At 41.3% G+C, this 22,057-nt stretch overlaps 2 protein-coding genes across 12 annotated transcripts in view; one reads left to right on the top strand and one right to left on the bottom strand.

The window, feature by feature from the left end:
- Nucleotides 1-12,327, top strand: part of LOC146664117 (BAR/IMD domain-containing adapter protein 2-like) — a 72,899-nt gene extending 60,572 nt beyond the window's left edge. For 2 of the 8 annotated variants that reach the window (XM_085417150.1, XM_085417147.1), the window contains 5 exons: nucleotides 266-467; nucleotides 796-870; nucleotides 2,083-2,251; nucleotides 3,568-3,605; nucleotides 9,113-12,327. In XM_085417150.1, the coding sequence (XP_085273276.1) occupies nucleotides 266-467; nucleotides 796-870; nucleotides 2,083-2,251; nucleotides 3,568-3,605; nucleotides 9,113-9,257 (629 nt within the window). In that variant the 3' untranslated portion in view covers nucleotides 9,258-12,327. Of the gene's footprint in view, nucleotides 1-265; nucleotides 468-795; nucleotides 871-2,082; nucleotides 2,252-3,567; nucleotides 3,606-4,772; nucleotides 8,617-8,648; nucleotides 8,693-9,112 lie in introns of those variants that run through there. The other 6 variants (XM_085417155.1, XM_085417154.1, XM_085417149.1 and 3 more) reach the window with 6 other exon arrangements.
- A 1,611-nt stretch (nucleotides 12,328-13,938) lies between these two features.
- aatkb (apoptosis-associated tyrosine kinase b) overlaps nucleotides 13,939-22,057 on the bottom strand; it is a 69,794-nt gene continuing 61,675 nt past the window's right edge. For all 4 annotated transcript variants that reach the window (XM_085417123.1, XM_085417124.1, XM_085417125.1 and 1 more), the window contains 4 exons: nucleotides 18,350-21,878; nucleotides 18,118-18,241; nucleotides 17,780-17,986; nucleotides 13,939-17,256 (listed from right to left, as the gene is read on the bottom strand). In XM_085417123.1, coding sequence (XP_085273249.1) covers nucleotides 17,228-17,256; nucleotides 17,780-17,986; nucleotides 18,118-18,241; nucleotides 18,350-21,878 — 3,889 coding nt within the window. In that variant the 3' untranslated portion in view covers nucleotides 13,939-17,227. The remainder of the gene's footprint in view (nucleotides 17,257-17,779; nucleotides 17,987-18,117; nucleotides 18,242-18,349; nucleotides 21,879-22,057) is intronic.

Below are 22,057 nucleotides of genomic sequence, written 5' to 3'. Positions count from 1 at the left end.
GCCGTTTTAATAAGAAAGAGGCCAAAGCAAGTGGGAATAGAAGGAGATGTGATAATAAAACCAAAGTAAGACGGTACATTTCTGAGTAAAAATAGATTCAGGGGAGAATATTTCACAAAAATGTGAATAATATAAAAATCTACATTGAATAAAATCCCTGTAGACATTCTGTATGTTTCAAGCATCGTTAAGGGCTTTGTAGCAAAAACTGAAGTTTATGGCAGTGTGATAACAACTCTCTTCCTCCTCCTCCTCATCTCCACAGCAGAGACCCGCACGCTGCCCCGGTCCAGCTCCATGGCAGCAGGTCTGGAGAAAAACGGAAGAACTCGTGTCCAGGCCGTCTTCTCCCATGCTGCCGGTGACAACAGCACGCTGCTTAGCTTCGCTGAGGGCGACGTGATTACCCTGCTGGTACCCGAGGCCCGTGATGGCTGGCACTATGGAGAGAATGAGAAGACAAGGATGTGAGTGCAAAATGAAATGCAGCAAAAAAAGCGACAAATGCAGTTCTGTCAGGATCACTGTAGTCAAAGCTGAGTCGTTATTTCCACCTGCAGTGATTTATATTCGGCCCACTTGGAGAGAGGAGTGACAGAATAGAGGAATCTGCGACAAACAGACATAATGTTAAATAAGTCAGAAATGGCATGATCAGCATGAAGTGGAGGAGCTGGGGCGAAGAAGGGTTGCAAAGTGGGTTGCAGCGGCAACTGCAGACTGTAGGTGAACAGGTCAGCCAATGCTGTGCATTTGATTTTTGTGTTGTTTATATTTGATGTCCTCCTTCTGCAGGCGTGGCTGGTTTCCCTTCTCCTACACACGGGTGATCACTGAAGGAGACTCTATGCGGCAACTTCGAGTACACAAGTGGGTGTTTGCACTTTGCAGACTTCATTGTTTTGAATGCATAATCAAACTGAATGTTATTAAGTTAAATATTAATATTATTCACAGAAACTTAATGATTTTGTTGGTTAACCTGCCAGATCTCCTTTACCAGTAGAGTTGGGGTTTTTACATAAATATTAATGTGAGATGTTACTCCTTACTCGGGCAGCGGGGTGGAGCTGCGTTGTATTACAGCAATGATGTAATTGTGCCCATGTACAGTGCTTGTGAGTCCATCAAATGCACTGAAGCATTTTTCAGAAGCATCCCAGAAACGGCTCTCTGTTCTGTGCGGCACAAAATGCACAGCGAGTGTATTTTGGCCAAAGTCATGTCAAACTGCACAGAACAGATGAAATGGGCAGGAAAAGCATTAGGAAGCTGATCAATTTTCAAAATAAAAGACCCTGGCTAAAATGTTCTGAAATGCTTTGGTTGGGATTTGATGCTGTGTGAAGGATGACACAAACCCCACCGAAGACGAAGCATCCCACACACAAAAAATGCACTTAGGAGCTGGTGAAAGCCTCTGTCTGCTGAACGTAGTCACACATCGATGAAGCAATGAGCGAGGAGGGGAGGGAGGTGGTCTCACACACACACACACAACCCCGTTCAGCTATCCTAGTGAGGACCTTCATTGACATAATGCTTTCCCTAGCCCCTTACCCTAAACCTAACCATAACCTAATTGTAACCCTGACACTAAAACCACATTTTGAGCCTCAAAAATGGCTTTAAATGCCTTTGTGAGGACCAGGTTGTGTGTCCTCACAAGCAGTTTTCAGTCCTCACAAAGATAGCTAGACAGGAACACACACACACACACAAACAAACATAACAAACTCTATATACAAATATCAGACTCTAGGCTATACTGCCTCAAAATAACACTGCGATATGACGTACTCATACTGGGAACAGTAATGCATGTTATTGTATTACATTGCATAAATATAATGTGATTGCACTGCCCCAGCACTCAAAATGATATTGTACCTTGCAGCAAAAGTAAACCAATCATGAAAGTACTTCCAAAATCAAAATCAGTCCCCTGATGACTCGCCCATATACCTTCCCTACCTAGAGACATCAAATGTTAGCGCCTGATTGGCCCAGGAGGAATTGCCCGATGGGGGATCACATGATTTACAGTTTCCTCCTTTTCTGTGTACTTCTTTGTGTTTCTAGTCTCCACCATGGCAAAAGCAGCAGCACGGGCAACCTTCTAGAGAGAGAAGACATGGCTCTCCCCGTCCCTGATTATGGCATCCACTCCCGTATGGCAGCACAGAGCGCTGCTGCGCTGCACGGCAGACAACAACGCCCCTACAGTGTGGCGGTGCCAGGCTTCTCACAGGTGGGGGGCCTGCAAAACAAGCACACAAACACATGCAAACTCTCATCCACCCACATGGGTTCACACATGACACACGAGCAGTCTCACGAAACCTGGCAAAGATCTCGTCTGTCTCAGAAAGTTTGGAGGTAGCTTCCCCCTACGTGCTGCCAGCCGGAGATGCTTCGCTTTGACTCGCTCTCTCTTAGCTTACATAAACGCACAAATCAGCTCTGCCTCGCTTCACATTCCTGGTCACAGAGGGTCGAGTGTAAGATGAGGCACAGCTCAGATTGCAGAGGTCTACCGCTGTCGCTGAAGGAAGTGCTTCTGACAGGCATCAGCTGATAACAGAGTCGGCGTTCAGCCAGGCTAAAGAGAAGGCAGCTGTGGTGATGGAGGCAGCTTAATTTTTCAGAAGGAAAAATCAAAAGTAGCCTTACGCAACGGTAAACTTCACTACTGGCCCACCTTCCCTCCTACGCCTCACCTGGAACATTACATGTGGGCGATGCCTAATTGCTCAGCAGTCATGTAACATCAAGCTTTGAAACATCTCTGCTGACATTTAAGGAAAAATGTGTTTTGTAATTTTGGTCAAGGATATGTATGCGTGGAAGTTATTCGGTCATTCACTTCTGATTTGATCTTTAATAAAGCACAAAATTTTGTTTGTTTAATATGAACATAAAAATGGAAAATATGTTAAATATATTTTACACTGTTTCACTTTTAAGTCATCAATTTCAACCAGTCAGTGAAAGAATAATGAGATGATAACCAGGAGAGGGGCTGATGTATATTGTAGTGTATTTTCCTACCATACAGTTTCTTTAACATCTCCAGTTTTCGTTTGATGATGCTGCATCTTCTTCTTTATGTTTCTTTGTCGCCACCTTCTGACTGCTTTTGTCATTGCAACAGTTCACGACGTTTCAGAACCAGGCTCAACTAAACTCAATTTTTTATTTTGGTTAACAAAAATTATTTTGTTAAGAGCACATTTTGTAAAATGTGCCTTTAAGAGAGAATGCAGTAAAATTTAAAAAGTAAATAAAAAAAAATAAATTTATTAATAATAAATATTATTAATTAATATTTATTTGCTCAATAAATAACAATTTATTTTTACAGATCTTTTACATTTGTGTCTTCTTGTTTTTAATAAACAGTTGAAATTGTTAAGCACTGTCTTTACCTTATTATCTTATTAGCTTATATTATCTCATCATACTGGTATGAGTGACAGTTAATGTGGTTTTCATGCTTTATTTCAGAGTTCATATTTAAAGTGCACAAACTAAACGTTTCTTTCTTCTTTGATTATGTCTTTGCAGCAGGGAGTCGAAGAGTATGAGCCCCGCTTCCCCACAAGGTAAGAACCACTCAGCTTGATTCAGTCAGTGTGTTTTTTGTGTGTGCCAGGAATCAGCTTCAACTCAGTTCCAGTTCAGTCATTTCAAATGCACTCGGCAGTGTTTGTGGGTGGGAAGCCAAAGTGGAATTCTGTCCCGTTGGCTCGAGGGCTGGAATCTGAGGCATCAGTGAGAGTTAGTTTACCAAACAGCTGAAGATGGAGAGATGAGGGATTGGGACAGATCCTGGTGCATGCCAAGTTCAGACCCACAAACAGACAACCAGCAGGACACACCACACTCTTTGTGTTGTTTTTCTTAGTTCTCCTCTGTTTGCAGCAGCGTGATAGGAATCCATAGGTGATAAGATGGTGCAGTTCTGACCGCATAATGGTTTTAAAGAAGGCTGGCTTTATCTTTAAGTCATCCATTAGTAACAATTGTTTCTCTCTGTAAAACTAGATTACATTAATCATCTCTTAGTGCTGTTTTGTCAAAGCCACCGTGTGGCTCGTCCATGCCCAGTGAGTCCTCTGGTGTTTAGAAGTGCTGCTGTTTTAACACAAATCATACTTTAGACACCTAAACCAAGTAGTTTTTAATGGCTAATCCCAAGCCAGCAGTTTTTGGTGCGTAAACCTGACGAGTCAAAGTGAAAGTAAAAAAGTGGGGACTGTTATGCAGTCTCGATCTGGGCCCAAACTAGGATCCTTAACTGATAGACCTGCTTGTGGGCTCCAAAAAGCCAGTATTCCTGAGTCCAGAGGACATTGTGCATGAAATGGGGAGTCACAGGAGGCACCTGACAAAGTGGCAGTTAATTAGACCTCAGGAAGAGAAATAGTTGATTAATTTAAGTGTAAGTTGTTTTAAGTTTCCTTTTGTTCATTAAGTTAAGAAAGAAAATCATGCTTTGACTCCACGGCACCTTCCCGTCACGCCACCGCCCCCCACGCTCCATGCAGCTCCTTCTGTCTGCTAACTGCACTCACTCAATCCCTGCTCGTTAAAACCACATCCACATTTTGCTTTAAAATGAGGCTCAGATCCAGTTAAACTTGTAGGTTATGCTTGTCATGTCAGAGGGTAGACGAGGTTTCTGCGTCTGCGTGTGTCCTGGTTTTGTGTTTGCTGTTGTTTCTCCTGAGCCAGCCCACCTGGAAGCCTCTCCCTCTCTGTGTCCACAGTTCCACAGAGGGCAAATTGATTTCGACAGTGTGAGGACAGACAGACAAACAGGCACAGACTCAGCCACACGATAGGACATGCACCTCGCTGCCCATCTGTCATCCTTAACCCACCCTCTTTCCCGCCTCCCTACCTCCTTCTCACGACAATAAACTCACCCCAAGCCGGTCAGTTCGAGGAAGACGCTTGGGTGTCTTTCTTTTTCTCCCTCTGATCTCCCTCCCTTCGTCCTTCAGTCCTGCCCTGTGCTGTCTAACTGGCCAGTAGCCACACTGGGCCGCTGGTGGAGCTTTGGTGCAGAGCCAAGCCAAAACCAGAACAAAGTGGACTCTGTGCCATCCGCATATTCAAAATCAGTGTGATGGACATTTTCTGTGAGGAAAATGTAACCTTTGCTTGTCTTTCATGCATGTACATTTCTTTTATATATTGCTGGGAGTTATATTTTCCCAACGAAGGAACCTGATTTTCACTAATGTCAGTGCTCTCAGTTAGAAAGACAGTGTAAAGAATGATATGTAAATCAGGGTGTAATCCTAAAGTGGTTGATCCCAAAGAGGATTTTTATATTATGTAAAAATGACATTGCAATCAATGCTTTTACTGGATCTTTCAGTATTTAACAATAATTCTACCTTTTCATGCTGTGAGGTTTTGTATTCCTCTGACATAAGAGGCCATGTATCGCGAGTAGTGAACAGCTCATGTAAATGTTTTCACACATGAAACGTGGGGGAAAAAAAATGTGACGGGAATGTTTACTGTACATAAATGTGCCATACAGAAGTGCTTGTCATGCAGTATCTATGATCAGTTTATAAAAAAATGCACCTTATGGAAGTAATAGTCTATATTTCTGACTGTGTGTAAACAAACTTACTGTAACGTTCTCAGTGTGAGCCTCTGCGCTCGGATGGACACACAAACACACCACTCTCGGGGTCCTTTGACTGTCTGTTGTGGTGCCTGAATATTGTGCCAAGGCTGAATGGGGTCAACTAACTTACGCGAGGCTCTGAGCCGAGTTTAGTGCTGAAACTGTTTGTTCGTTAGTCAGTTAACTGATGTGTTGTGCTGATTAAGTGTTTGAAATAACTTATCAGGCTTAAATGCCAAATATTTGTTGGCTTCGGGTTCTCAAATACAGACATTTGCTGCTTTTCTCTGTTTTTATATGACTGCAAATTAAATATATTTGGGTTTTGAGCTCATTAGAAGGATATCACTTTGACATCACCAGTTAAAAAAGAAAGGATCGATTAATTGCTCATAAAAATGATTAGAGTTGGAGGCAAACTCTGGTTCATGCATGAAAGAAAAGACAACTGGTATTGTGGCGCTGCTCGGTACACGTGAAACCATTAAAAAAGTTTTTTTTATCATAAATAAAAAATAGGCATAAAGTTCATTTAAAAGATTCAAAATCCGTTTCTACTTTCAAAAATATTCACATGTGGTGCTTCTGCTGTCGGTTAACTTCTGTGATTAATGTCGTTTTATGGGAACTTAAGACTTCACATGAACCATCAGCGGTATTGTGATTAATAGAAAAAAAACTACACTGGCTACAGAGTGGTGATTATACTGTGCTGCATTCAGCCAAAGTACAGACTGAAGGCACAGCCGCCTGCAGCTTTGAAGGGGAGAGGAATTCATTTGTGGTTGAAGCCTCATTCAGCCTTCTTGTACTGCTGTCTCTGCGATTAAAAGCCTGATTCGTTTTTTTCTCCAAACCTCAGTGAGTAAAGAATGTCAAGAGAACTGTTTGTCTGATCCTTTGTGTGCTCAATAAAAATACCGGTGTGCTTGTCTGTATGTCGGCCCAGTTAGTGCCTGTCTGTGCTAACCGCTGTCCCTTTGTTGACATCTGGTGTCCACGAGCTAGCCCGCTGGGACGTAGTTTCGGCTTCTGACTGAGTGCTTTCTTCACCAAAGAGAGGAGGTTAAAAATGAAACTGTGCATCTCTCCCATTCCTCCTACACTGCAAAAAATGCTTTTACTAAATTGTTAATGAGGGAAATTGTTTGAAGAGTCTTGCAATATATTTTTTTGCAAGTATGTGATAAAGTAAGGCACATGCATAAAAAAAAAACCAACTTTCAAGTGCTGCTTTTCTGATCTGCCACTTATAGACAGAAAAATATTTCCAGACTCTGCCTGAGACCTAACACAGACCTTTTTTGCACTGTAGAAATGTTCTCCTTGCTGCACATGTCTGTTGTCTCTGTGCTCTCTTCTTCTCCTCTCCGTTTGTCTGTCACCTAACACTCGTCTTCCCCCCTTAGCTTTGCCAACCCCCCCGTCTTTTTTCATCTCTGTTTTGATGAATTTAGAGACAAAAGTCGAGTGCAAACGACTGGAAGCTGCCAGTGTTTCTTCTTTCTCCACTAAAATAGTCCAAGGTATGGCTGACATCGCTGCAGAGATAGCACACCAATCACCTGTGGCTAATAACGCCAGCATTCACTGACGTGCTCTGATTGTGAGGGGTTTTGTTGTAAAAGAGTTACAAGGAAAACATCTAAATATTGTATAGAGAATTTATGTATGTGCATGCTTTGGGGGCACCAAAAAGTGTAACACTGATGACCTCAAATGTATGGTGAATTTCTACTCTTACAAAGTATTAAATAAATTTATTCAGCTGGATATTTTTATTGTTTCTGTTCGTTTTTTCCCTGAAGGCTTTGGTGTGACATGATGAAACTTTTACGAAACACCATTTGAAGAAGCTTTTAATTAGCCTTCAAGTGCCAAACTAGCTCGTAAAACCAACGAACTTTCATTGACAGGCAGCATTTCAACTCTCGATTCTGGCTTTAAGTTTGTGCTGACTAAACTTTAGTCACCACATCTTTTCTCACAGCTAACAAACTGGGGATCGCCTTCTTGCTTTAATACATTAACAAGCGGCTCTTCTTGCACATTTGACATCACCACTCTTATCTACATTTCTGGAACCGAGACCCATCATAACCTCCCACCGGGCTTGTTGCATGTACAGTGTGTGTGTGTTCTGTGCACAGTAGTACTTACACTGCATCCTGACCTGCTATACACACCCACTGGCCTGCTCCTCCTGCTGCTAGCAAAGGTACTTTTTTCAACTCAACTGTGTGTGTGTGAGTGAGTGTGTCTCTTTGTGTATTGCGATCAACACAACGTGTTCATTTTAAGTGTTTTTTTATTTTTGTAGTTGTTTTGCTTCACTGTGTGGTGGGTTCACATGCCTGTTTGCCTGTTTTTTAATTTAATCTTTATTTTCCCCCATGTGACACATGTGAATATGTATTGGTCATAATTTAAATGTAAACAGTCTCGGTGAATTTGTGGAGTTCTGATCTGTTTTTTGTCATGTTTCAATTTAATCTAAGTAAATGATGACAATAATTTTGGCTAATTTAGTAATATTAAACAAGATCTTTGCTGAGTTTGACTGGCAGCCTCTGCAGACGCTGTGTTTAATGTGGTGCTGATGTTGGTGAAAAAATCCTTCTTAACCTTTGGCTCAGTGAAGGTACAGCAGTGAGATCATGATGGAAAACTGTTCAGAGCAGTCATGTAAAAGTCTCACAGTGTTATCACTGAATATATCTGGCACTGTGTTACAGATAATAATGTGGAAAAAATCAAACAAAAGGAGCAACAGTACCTTCTAAATACAGGCTCCAGTCAGCTCAGTCTTGGTCTGGTTTCCCTTTTAATACCTTTAATGATACCTTGTGTTAACAGGAAACCAAATATATATGCCTTATAATGTGCAGCCATGTTAGGAGGAAGTGTGTAGTAATTTATTTCCCTGTCTCACGTTGGAAGATGTGAGTTGGTATTTGATCCTGACTGTTGACACATGGGGATTGTTTCTGCCTTTCAGTACAGGGCCTGATTACGCCCGCTTTTGAGTGACCAAAGCCCATCGTAAGTGAATAATCTTGGGTCTAAAGTGTCTTCGTGTATCCACTTGCTTTTGAATTTTTCATTATAACTGAAAGCTGCTTCATTTTTTTGTGTTTTCTTTGCGAGCTGGCTTTTGGGTTTTGGGTTATTTCCATCGCTGTTTGTTTGTTTTTAATGTGATGTGACTGCTGACCTCATCAGCTGATTGTGGGCTGTTACACTTTGCCTGAAAAACGTGTTGTTTGTTTCGGCATCATGCTTTTCGCCTCAGCTTTCTCTCTATTTGCATGACTCAGACCTTTTTATTTTCAGCAGCAATATGGCTGAAAAAAAAACTCAACCCATTGTTCCATCCTGTGCTCTTGTTGACCTCGTCTTCCGTTACCATTTTACATTTTAACAAATAAAAACCACAATCCCTTTTGCTCTTTTTCTTCCTAGCGATGATCCACCAGGCGAGCCGGATGTGGAGGCCCCGGCCAAACCGCCCCTCTCCGACGATGAGGATGAAATCGAGGAGGACCACCTTGATGAAGCTCACTATGATTCCTTGGAGAAGACTTCCAGTCCTCCAGGGGACTTCTGAGCTTTCTTTCAATGTAAACCAGCTGTAGGTGGATCACTGGTGCACAATTTCACCCTCAACCCTAAACTGGAAGGCTCTGATTTACCCTCGGTATTACAATAATGCTACAAAATGAAAAGAATGAAATATAATCAGCAGATAAAGTGCACTACAACATGTCACGGCAACAGTAATCTCTGTAATCGCCCGGAGAAAATGTAAATAAATACTAGGATTGACTTTATATTTAACCACGTAGCAAGGAAGCCACATTCAAAAGTTACAAAAATGAAAGATGAGGTTTTCCTGTTGATTGGTGACTTTGGTAAAGTGGCATTTTAGATGAGCAGCAGTGGAGCTGATTCACTTTTGTAAAGGTTTTAAAGCCTACAAGGAGCATGTGGTGTATAAAAAGAAGAATGAGAGCAGATGTTTACTCGTGTGGCTCATGTGGTTCATTTTAAAGTCAGAATTGTTGCCTCTTGTATCGTATCGTTACCCAAAGACTAAAGCCTAGCTCCATGTAGACTCACAGGATCATTAGCCGGTCATTTAAAATGCAGCTCCTCCCCTCTTGCCTTGTCAATGAAAGGGCTTTAAAATTGCTAAGCTTTACACCATGCTGGGGGACTCACCTTTGAGCCTCACCTCTCAATACTGCCTTTTCACCTGGCAAGAGCACCTCATGCTTGTCAAACAGTCCAGTGTTTGCACCATAAGAAACGTCTTATTCAGAGACCGATGATCTTAAAGCACGACGGCAGAAAAAAAAGTACTGAAACACATCAGAAAGGTAGATTATATGGAAAAAGATATCTGTAGAATACGTTTGTGCTGATAGCATCACAACTGATAAGCACACTACTCGTAGTACTGTACCTTCAACTAATTCTGTACTCACAGGAAATCTTTTATCTTTCTGCAGTACTAGAGATAAGCAGCCGTGCAGGCGTTTGTACCTACACTTAATAATGAATTTCACTGGTTCTCAGATTCATGTTTGATTGTTATTGTTCGTAGTGAACAAGCACTTTATAAGATCTTCTTAAAGCAACATGTTCAGCTGAGATTTAATTCAGTAACACAATCAACAGGAGAAACTTTGTAATTGCATGTTGTTTATCTAGTTTAAGGTAATCGTTGACAGGCAAACAGGGTCACGCTAACGTAGGTTGTGTTGGTTGCACTGAGGTCATTAAGATGTGCTCGTTTCGGTGTCTGTGGTTTACTTGTTTAAGAATTTAAAATACATTCAAATCTTAGATTTAAGTGGGGGTGTAATAATAACTTGATAAAGTACTGAAAACTACATTTAGAAAAATCACACCATCCCTCTGCTTTTCCCACTTATTGAGTTATTGATTATTTTTCATTAGCATGAACAATTATTTGATTGCAGTAAGTGTCATGGTTCTTACTGATAATAATGATATTCTAGGGTCCAGTGTGGGTACCTGCTCAGGTTAGGTTTGGTTTACCTTCATGTTGGAATAGCAAACTGGAAAACAGGTTTGAACTACTTAACTGCTGGATATATATCTAGGGGGAAGGACCCACATCAGGAATTATGCAAAATTTCAGGTCTCAACTTTTTTGAAAATTATTATTCAGAAAATTATTCCAGGATGTGAAAGTTGTTTTTAAAATTTTTGTCCTCGCATCTTTCAAGCATGTGTTTCTCAAAATTATATCCAAAATTTGTGAAAGGCTCATTTTCAAAATAGGACATTTTGAAAGTTTCATATTTATCTGAGTATTTTAATATATCTTAATGGAATTTTAAAATATCTCCATAAATATAAAAAATTACCTCTTTAAAAATATTTCAGTGGATGAGGGTCATTCACTGAAATATCTTTTAAAGAAAACCAATAACACAAGAGACCTGAAATTTTAATTCCTATTAATAAGTGATGAACTGACATAAAAATACTTTTTTTTTCTTAGCCTTCAGAGAACCAGATTTCTTTTAAGTTGTTGATGAATTTCATCAGTAAATTTTAGTTAACAGGACTATGAGGTGAATTCCTATTCACAATAATAAAAATTAAGACTTTGAGATTTGACAAGAAACAAATTTGAATGTAACTGGTTTTAAACCCGATTTAAGCAACAATTGCAAGTCTGATTTATTTGTTTTTATACTTTTCATATTAGCAGAGCAGAATTAGCCTCAGTACTTTCCGCCCTTATTAAAGCACCCGTACCTCCAATGTAGTGAACGACGGAGCTTGTTATTACACATGGATGTAATCCATGTGTAATAACACATCGAAACTATCATGCACCTTATTGTATGTGCATGCAAAACATGTATCCACCACTAGATGGCAATAAAACTCGACTTCCTCACCTGGATTTAGACGGTTAGAAAGGAAAAAGAGATTTTCTTTAAGGCTATTTTTAAAGTTTCTAGAATTTTTCACACATATTTTCCCCAAAGTCAGCTGGTATTCAGCTGTATATGTCTGAGGATATTTCCAAAAAACTCCATTGTTTTATATTAATTATGAGGAAAAATCAAATTCTGGATTCTGCAGAGATCATGCTAGTACCTTCTCATTATATCAGAGTACTTGTGTAGTACAGAGGTACATATATATCCATAATGATTCACCTGCATTGGGTGATTCAGTTATTCACTCTGTTTTGTGCTCTGACCTGCTATGATAATAATTTTTAATTGTCTTTCTAAGGAAACTGTTCTTGATTATTGAGATCAATTCATGAAAAACTTCACTTCACTTCAACTATATGCTTTATTGTTCTTATAATATATTTGATAGTTAAAATTATCAAGTCTTCATACACTTATAGTGCTGTCTTCAGTTTCCCTATAGTTAATACAAAATTACACGGGATGTTTTGGAAATATCTGCATTATTTATTATTAGATGATCCCACATGTCCCAGCTCATTTTACAGTTATGTGTCAGGGGGAGATATAAGAAATTAGCTGAAAACTATGTGACTCAGAAATATGGAAACCAATAAAACCTACGTTAATGTAACATAAGGAGTACTGTACTGGCAGTCTACACTATAATGATGTGAGTTGATGGTAAACAAATTGTTTGTTTTTTAGTTTAATTCTGACAATAAAGAATCAAGTATTTAACAATATTGTGCAGTGTTTTTTTTTATCTGTTATAATGCTCAAAAATTTAACCCTGAGAAACTTTAAAATTGATCTGTTACACTTTTCCTCATTAATTTTAAAGGTGGTCAAAGTTTTAGCACAGAATAAGATAAATAAGGATAGCTGTAAACACACAAAGCTCGACTGGTACTCTTCAGCAATAAAAACATGGAGCTGGAACTGAGCATAACAGGCTCCCTTTAACATGCTGTCCTCAGTGAGTTGCATGACACAGAGTGTAAAGATGATGAGAATGTACCATGCATCGACTTCACCCTTCCACCTGACAACAACAGCATCGTTTCTCTGGATATTCTGCTGGGATATCCTGAGTCATCCTGCATGCAGGCGACATGCTACACCTGATAAATCCCATTTTTATTCCTGGCACATTATCTCAGATGGGTTGTAACCTTTTGGTTACACAGAGTCATCTGATGCCATTATGATTCACTTAGAAGAAAACACAGTTTGAAGAACAATAGTGCTGGTAGAGTAAAACCTTTAAAACTTAAACGATAGAGGTTGAGAGATTAAAACTTTACTACTTTTTATTTGATGTCCTAAAGCAGGAGTGTCGAACTCCAGGCCTTGAGGGCTGGTGTCCTGCAGGCTTTAGATCTCACCCTGGGTCAACACACCTGAATCACATGATTAGTTCATTACCAGGTTTCTGGAGAACTTCAAGACATGTTGAGGATGTAATTTAGCCATTTAAATCAGCTGTTTTGGATCAAGGACACATCTAAAACCTGCAGGACACCGGCCCTCGAGGCCTGGATTTTGACACCTGTGTCCTAAAGGAATCCACTTGTTTGAAATATAAAATTCTTTATGGAAAAACACAGAGTTTAGTTTCAGATCGTCTTCCTGTGAACTCACAGGAAGACGATCTGACAAATGGAAATGGGTGTTGGATTTGACACTCACCAAGAAGTTTCTTCATATATTGGCTTGCCTTCGTGACCCTTCTACCTGATCCTCTGCCTTTCTTCTAACCCAGCTTATATTGAATTTTTACTTACTGTAAAAAATTGCCCAAATTGAAGTCCTGTAAGAGAACTATAATGCTAAAATGTTTTGAAAAAATAACATCGATTATCTGAAAAGTTTGTTTGGGTAAAATACAATGTTTCCTGTGCCCGAGGAAGTTCACAAGCAACCTGAAAACATATCAATCTTCTGTATTTTTACATTCCTGTTAAGTTGATATAATATGCGGTACGTTTATACTATAGAAGACTTTACACACCATGTGACTGGAATTTGGTGGCTTAATAGGTTTTGAGTGCAAAAATGGTTCCCATTGCACCTTTTAACACAGACAACGAAGATGAGAGACTGTTTTGTTTTATACATGGATTTAAAAATGAAGTTTTAAAAACTTATATTTAATATCAGAGTTCTTCAGTATTTGTTGGTTGTCCAAAATGAATCTAAGGACTCTTTAAATTTTACATCTGAACTCTTTAACAACTCTGTAAGATTTTAGAGTCTACATGTGTAAATAAATTAATTGATTTAAAAACACGTAAAAAAATGGCCAATATATTTAACATGTGTAAACCAGATTTTATTTGTAATTGATAGAAGGTACAGAAAGTAACGATGTGACCAGGTCATTGTTGGGGCACACATTATGACAGTATCTCAACCAAAGCTTCTCCCGCACGTTTGCGCCTTTGGTTCAAGGCCAGTGAGCTTCCTGTCTGTCCTCACAATGGGGTGAAAACATACACAGCATCTCTTTGGCAACAATAAACATAAGAGATTTTTTAAACCTTCCCTCCCTCACAGATACAGTACAGCAATACTCTAAAAAGTATTTTTGTTGAGATACAAAAATATTACGGACAGCCATCTAGATGTTTCTATGCTAAACTGTTACAGAATATTAAAGCCTTGGAAGGCAAACAAACATTTAAGACACTACATGTTGATCACCGAGCATCTTTCAAAGGTGGAATCAAACTTTTCCATCCAGCAAACACACCAACCCATCAGTCTTTCTCACAGTTTTACAAACAGAGCAAAGCATGACAGCATTTTCTTATCATCATGACATCAGCCCTCTGTGGCCTTTCAACAAGCTGATCAGACCAGTTAGGCTTATTATAAATTAGAGTCTCACTTAACAACAATGAGGCTCAAAGGGATTCGTTTTGTGTGATAATGATTTTGAACAGTCTTTTCCTGTTAGTCTGAAAAAAGTCCAACAGTTCAACTTCTAATCCTAGAATTATTGTACAAATCTGCTCCAAACAAGTTGTTCCAAACATAACATGATGGGTAAATGGTCAGAAACAGAGAAATACTGGATCTATAATGTGCTGATTTACAAACACAAAAATCACATTTGTTCAGACAAACCTCAGTGCAGACAAAAACCGGACAGTATTTAAATGTTGTTGGGTAACTTGAGATGTTAGCGTGCAGGGATGGGCAATATGATGGTACACACCAATGAAAAAATGTTTCTACCGCGGTATCTGTTACTGCTTTTCCACCAATGTGGCATTCCTGGCAGTTCTGCCTTGGAGTCTTTTGAGAACCATTGTGACAGGTTTGACAGCGTTGTGGTTTTTCCACTCTACCATGCCTTTCTTTGGAGACAGATATTTATTTGGAGGGTGAAGGTATGAAAAGCAGCTAGGCCCCTAAACTCCTGTATTGAGATGGAGTTACATGTATTTATCCATCCACCCATCCATCCATCCATGTCCACTTATTTAAAGTTTTGTAATGGTGGCAGCAAGCAAAGGTATTCAAGTTGTCCTTCTCCACAGCATCACTTTCAGTTTGGACTGGGGAATCCTGAGACCTTCCCAGGTCAGGTGAGATCTGTCCATTGGATTCTGGGTCTAGCCTGGTGTCACCTCTCAGTTGAGTGTGCCTGAAAGAAGTTCCCAGGCGATCCCCTAACCGGATATCCAAATGACCTCAACCACATCTTTAAAGCTGAACAAAGATACCCTGCAGAGGAAACGTGTCCACTTGTATTCCCTACCTTAATCTTCCGGTCATTACCTTGATACATGACCAAGGATGAGGGTTGGAACATAGACTCTTAAATAAAAAAAACTTCTCTCTTCACCACAACAGCCCAGTACAACACCCACATCACTGCTGATGTTTAACGAATCCATCTCATCCTCCACTTCCTGATAATTAGAGAATGAACCATAACTCACACTTAGAGGTGCTGACACTCATCCCAGCTGTTTTACACTCAGTTGAGGGGTGAAGGTCATGCAGTGACCTTGAGTTAATAAAAGCAAAACAAAAAATGCAACAATACCAAAAATCTATCTTTAGAGGCCCAAACCATTTTTGTGCCAAGCTGGACTCGTGCTTATTAAGGCTGTAAAGCTGAATTTTTTATACATGGGAGTTTATGGGAACTGACTCCAGCCTCAAGTGGCCATGATAGGAACTGTGGTTTTTGGTACATTCCCCTCCCATGACCACTGACACCAGCAGGCCCAGCAGTTTTCTGTTACTAAACAATTACTTTTATTAATACTGTGAACCAACACTGTGTCGGTGGAAAAGGGATATATGCCTTCAGTACCTCCGTAGGCTGCACTACATCTTCTCGCATGTCAGTGAGTATTACTGCTCTCTAGCAATGTTGGATTAACAGTATCTTTGCATCAATGTGATGAAGTGCCTTGATTTGTCAGGCATCTGCTGGTTAACCAAAACAGACATTTTGTCTATATTTTTGAGCTGAAGATCCAGTACACGCACATCATGATAAAATATTACATTATATTGCCCACCCCTACTGGCTTACATCACTGTTAGGTTCAGTCGATGTCAGTTTTAATGACCTGTGTACCTGCCTTAAAAATAAAAACACTTTCCTTTTGTTTCTTAGCCGTAAATTCTTGTAAATGTGAAACCATGCATTGCTATATTATAAGAAACTTTCATAAGACTTCAGCCTGAAATGACCTCTGTACTTCTTCCCATTATAGTCACAATGTTGTGTCTGATGCTTACAGTAAAGAGGAGTTGGCTGCGATTGTGGTGCTGGCGCCCAGTTTGGTAAATTGAGTGATGTTTGTGTAAAACAGTACAGTCGCGGTCCTGATGTGACAATGAAAAAAGTCACAAATAATTATTAGGTTGTCAAGGTTGCTCAGCTGTTTCCTCAAAAAACAGAAAACATCCTGTAAGCAGACAGCCATTAGGATCCCCTGCGCTTCCATCTTTCACACGAGCACGTCTCTGAATGATCCCAAATACTGACATTATATTACTTGCGATACTTTAAAGATTCTTTTTGATATTCATTATTAATACAGGTACAACCATTTCCTAAAAAGTATAAAGTCTGCGGAGCTGTACAGTCTTGTTCAAAGTGCTGATCCTTTGTTGAAAAGTCAGAAAGTTGACATTGTGTCTTTTACTCAGCAACAGTTTAGCAGTCCTCTTTCTTTAAAGTCCAGGTGGCTCCACACTCTTATGAATGCTCCCCATGACGAATTAGAAAGTGAAAGATGTGGCAAATGTAACGCTTTTCAAAGGTCTGTCCTTCCACATTGTTTCTTTAATCCCAAAAAAATATGTAGATTCAACATACAAGTTCCCCCTGGTTCCTTAAACTCATCATACATACCGTATATATTAATATTCTTGAAATATTATATATTAACAATTCTCTTTTCAGTATTCTAAACAGCTTAGGCCAGACCTACATGGTGGTGAGACGGACCTTTCAAAAGTGTCCACAGGCGGTAAGAGGCACTGTCTTGTGTTTCTAAAACCTGACGTTAAAAATGAAATCAGTAGTCATGCTAGTAGACCGAGTTGTTGTCACAAAGAGGCAGTAAATATCCACAGCTTCTTATTCTTTGTCTCCATCTTCACTGCTTCCTGCAGAAACACAATGAGACAGAAAGGATTAATGTACATCACCCATTTTTACAGGCCACTGGGCATCTTTATCCCCAAAACATTGGCACATATCAAAGACATTTGGCAAGAGTGTATTTTCTCATTATTATGGCAATTCAGCTTTTGGCAATATGCTGCAGCCAACAATTGCATCTTTAATGGGCCAGGTTCCCAGACTGGGTTTAAGTCTAACACAGCAGAAAGATGCATTTTAGTTTTATTCTTTATTTGTCAGCGATCATGCACAAAAACTGTGATCTCATAAGATGCAGCTACTAGCCAGTTTCCATCTGACATCTCTGGGAAGAAAAAATACAGAGTGTAAAACCTTCATATCAACACGTTTACTGCAACGTTTTCATAAAACCTATTGAAATAAAGCTGAAAGTCCACATGATGATTGATTTTAAAATTCGCTGTGATAGTTTACAGAGGCAAAATTAGATATGTATATCCATTGTTAAAAATATGAGTTTCTCGTGAGTTTGCAGAAGTGACCTACCTCCTGCAGATTCCATATCAGAGTCTGAGATGTGAGTGATGGAGAACCGGGAAACGCTGGAGGGAGAGACGGTAAAGCGGGAATACTGCACGGCTGGTTTAGTGTCTGGGGTTGTGGTGATGGAACGGGGTGGAGGGGATTCAGATGCGGCTGAGGATGTTGGCAGTGGGAGTAGGGGGAAGTCATCTTCCCACTCAAAACCCGCACCTGAGTGAAAACAGCAAAGGGGAGGAAGTAATAGTTTGATATCTTAACATGAGAAAGTCTTCAGTGTGCTAATACATTGTGTGTAATCATATTCACATTTGCACATTTGAAAGTAAAAGAATAATACATACTCTCCTCCGAAATGTTCCCGTCTGAAGAGTCATCTGAGGCATTAACCCTTTCTTGGGGTTTGGTTCGAGAACCTTCTGCTCCTAAAGGAAAGCCATGCTCGGCGAGCTCTTTAGTTGGGCTTTCCTAGCAGTTGTGATATTAAAAGAGTCAGTGAGTGGACCAGAATAAACATTATTGATGTGCCATTAATAGAGCCAATATTAAGGCTAATCTTCCCTCTTTGACACTCACCTGGTCAAACAGATACACGGTAACATCGTCAAAAAAAGACACTGTTTTCTTCTTGTGTTCGAGCTCCTCCTCCAGGTTCTCCTCAGTAAGCAATGCTGGCATCTTGAGCAGGCTTCGCAGTTTATGGGCCTCGCTGTTGTCGCTCACCACAATAGGCACTGGGTGGCACTCTTCCTCACTCTCTTCCCCTCCGCTCTGTTCCTGCATATTGTAGCTTTGCAGCTCCTCGTCCGACTCGTCGCTGTCATCGGTATCGCCGTCCTCCTCGTCGGCCTCCTCCCCGTCGGCCGGAGATGCTCTGCCCTCTGTTGCACGGAGCGGAGGCGGTGGGGTGGATGGAGGTGGAGGGGAGGAAGAGGAAAATCGTCTGGTGTTTGAGGTTTGTTGCAAAGCTACCTCATCTTTGGGTAAGGTGTGTTTCATTTCACTGGATATGCCTGATGGCCGGTTCTGAACCATCTCGGTTGCTGCCTCCTCTGAAGTTTCTGAAGTTTGAGCAGAGTCTTTTATGTCATCTGCTTCCTCCTTATCTAAATTTACGTTGGTGGCACAATCTCCATTCAGGGCACCAAGAGCTTCTTCCATGGCCCCCACCACCTCAGCTGCCCAGTCTCCCAAGGATGAGCTCTCTTCCTGTGATGGCCATTCATCCAGTCCTCCCTCAGTATCAGAAGGCTCTGGAGGAAGTCCTAAAGTCTCATCTTCACAACAGTCCTCTGTCAAGTACTCCTCAATCTCTGGTGCAGGAGAGAATTCTGTTGTGTCTGTTACTGTTTGTTTCGTTTCAAGTTTTATGTCCTTGTTCACTACAACATCCTTTAGTTCTTCCTCTCTATCATTTTTCCTTTTTGCAGCTTTCTTTTCCTGCATGTTTGGTTCTTTTGCAATGTTTTGCTCATCTGTTTTCCCCATCTGGAGTTCCTCTCCCTCATGCCGAGTCTGCTTTTCATTCTCATAGTCTGAAAAGTAGGCAGAGTCTCTGTATGGCGTCTTATCGCTCAAGGGTAACAGAATTTGGTCATCTGCCTGTGATGCTTCTAGTGCCAAATCTTCACCCATCGATGACTCACCCTCTGTGGGCACCACTTTAGGTTCAATTCCCTCTTCCTCCAGGACTTCTTCCTCCTCCAGGCTGGCATCAAGAGCAGGTTTTCCTAAAGGTTGTTCACGAGGTTCATGAGGTTCTTTGGGAACAAACTCGGGGCTCTCATTATTTTCGGTGTCATAGCCGCTGTCCATAGCTTTAGGTGAGCTGGAAGGGTGGGATGACGCAGGGCTGGAGCCTTCACAAGACCCAGCTGCAGACGGCAGATCCATGGAATCCATGGAATCGGGTGTTCCTACCTGCTTTTGTAGCAACTTGAAGGCGGGAGAAGCATTCAGCTCACTGGACTCATCAGCGAAGATGCCTGAAGTAACATCAGTTATATCGTCTGTGATGTCTTCCTCTTCGTCATCGTCACTGCAGTCGAGTATGTCAGCAAGGCTTACATTGGAATCTTCACGGTCGACACCACTGTCACTGGTGTGACTCATCTCTGACTGTGGATCTGTCACCGCCACCATCACATGCGTGTTATCATCAGGAGGTGGAGTGGCTTGAGTGGCTTTTGTCATTGTTAGAGTCACCTCTTCTTTTCTAGGCTCTGGCAGTTTCTGTATGATTTCCTTAATAACGTCCTCCCTCTTCTCTTTAGCTTGGACATCATCAGTTGTAAGATCGACATACTGTTCTCCACAGTCCACAGATTTGGCCACGATGGGACCTCCTGGAGCTGGTGATAAATTGATCATCTCTTCATTGCTTGGCATGTCAATGACTTTATCTCTGTAGTTAGTGTGACTGTAGAGCTGACAAAAGCTTGTGTTTCGAACAAGCAAGCCAGTGAGTGGGTCAACAAAGTGCGAGTGGCAGCACTCTCCAGATGTTGGCACCTGAGTCTCACCTTCATGGCACATGTAAATGTAGGCATTGCAGTTTTCCGAGGGCACCATAGCATGATGTTTACTCAAACTAAGGCAGGCACTATTATCTTTGACCTGGTGTGGCTCAAGATAATCGATGGGTTTGGGTAGAGAGTGAAAGGCCAGGCTGTGTCCTTCTGGCCAGGAGTCCTCGATGTCTGTACTCGGCATTGTATAATGGAAATCGGCGTAGGTGTCCTGTCGGCAACTATGGCTTGCCCGTCTCTGGTGACCGGCACTGCTGTGGCGGTGCTTCGAAGGCCAAGTATTGCACGTGTGTCTCTCAACAAATATGTCCTCATCTTCCTCTTCTGAGTCACTGTCTCTGTGTCCGATGAAGAGAGCCCCCTGAGTCTCCATGTTTATACTGACAGAGTTACTGTTGTGTCTTGTGTGGCTGGGCATAGTCTTCCTCAGGGAACCCATCATGTCATAATAACCTCCAGTGACATTCTTTCCTATAATGGACGTCTGACTTGTGTCCAGGTATGTGTCTCTGTAAGCCTGCTGAGATGGACTGTTTATAGAATGGGATATCACTAGTGGGTTCTCCAACTCCCCCAAAGCCTGACGCAGGCTTCTTGAGCCCCAGCTTTCCTGATGATGCTCTCTGGAGAGCTCACCTCCGATCAGATAGTGATCTATTCCCAAAGGTGGTGAGTGGTCAAAATAATAGCCCCCATCTCGATCTTTATAGGACACATAGTGACTAGACTCCCAGGGTCGTAGGGGGCTGTTATCTGACACTTGACCTAAAAGGGGTTCCATTGTCAGGGAGATGGCGGGACTTGAGTCATTAGAGTCATACATGTCAGATTTATGGATGTCAGCTGACCAATAAGGACCCATAGTTTTAGCCTGTGATGGGCAGGCCATGCACTCACCCGAGTCTGCGCTCCCAGTCAGGAAGCTCCCACTGCTGCCCTGGTAGTCTGGGCTGTATGAGACCATGGTGTAGTCTGGATCAATGTTACAGTCTACTGGTTCCTCAATGCGAATGTAGTATTCACTGTTTACTGAGGGGCTATGGGCACTGAGGACAGGAAGTACACCTGGAGCGTGTAGATGTTTAGGTTGATAGTAGGAAGGAGAAACTCCATGGCTCAGGCTTTCCATGGGACAGCCTCCCACAATGCCTCCAGGTGGGTAAAATGCTTCCTGACAATGATGGTTTACCTGACCTAAGGTACTAGACGTGTCTGGGGCTCTGTATGACTGGTCTGCCCTGGCTTGCTCCCACTTGTACTCAAAGTTCAGGCCGTGGCTGGTTTCAGTGACTGTTAGTATGTCATCTCCAGACTCTGAGTGGTAGCCATCACCAGTAGAAAATGGTTCTAAGAGTGGGAAAGATGAGGTGGTTGATGAGGGGTGGTCCCGTGACATCGCTGAGGCACCACGCTGACTGTTGAATCCAGTATTGGGACGCAGGGAGTTCCAGCGTCTCTCAAAGTCCTCTTCGGCCTCGCTGGCCCCCTTGGCACATAGGTAGCTGAGCAGCAAGTGAACTTCCTCTGCGGTTGGCCTCTGATCAGGCTGCAGCCAGCAGAACTGCATCACCTCATACCTGTAGACCCAAAACACAAGGCACAAAGAAAGAAAGAAAAGTTTAATTAAAATTAAATGAAAGTAGGTGGGTGATAATGAAGTAATTAAATATATAAAAAACTCAAATATGTAAAATCAGAAAATAATATTGCAAAATCTAATATGCAACATAATCCAAACCAAAAAATCAATATATAC

Source organism: Rhamphochromis longiceps, linkage group LG8 (assembly GCF_057381845.1).
Source record: "Rhamphochromis longiceps isolate RC_006_pf linkage group LG8, R_longiceps_female_GT1.1, whole genome shotgun sequence".
Taxonomy (NCBI): domain Eukaryota; kingdom Metazoa; phylum Chordata; class Actinopteri; order Cichliformes; family Cichlidae; genus Rhamphochromis; species Rhamphochromis longiceps.
The sequence above is the reverse complement of the archived record's forward strand: the minus strand, read 5'-3'. Positions and strand labels throughout refer to the sequence as shown.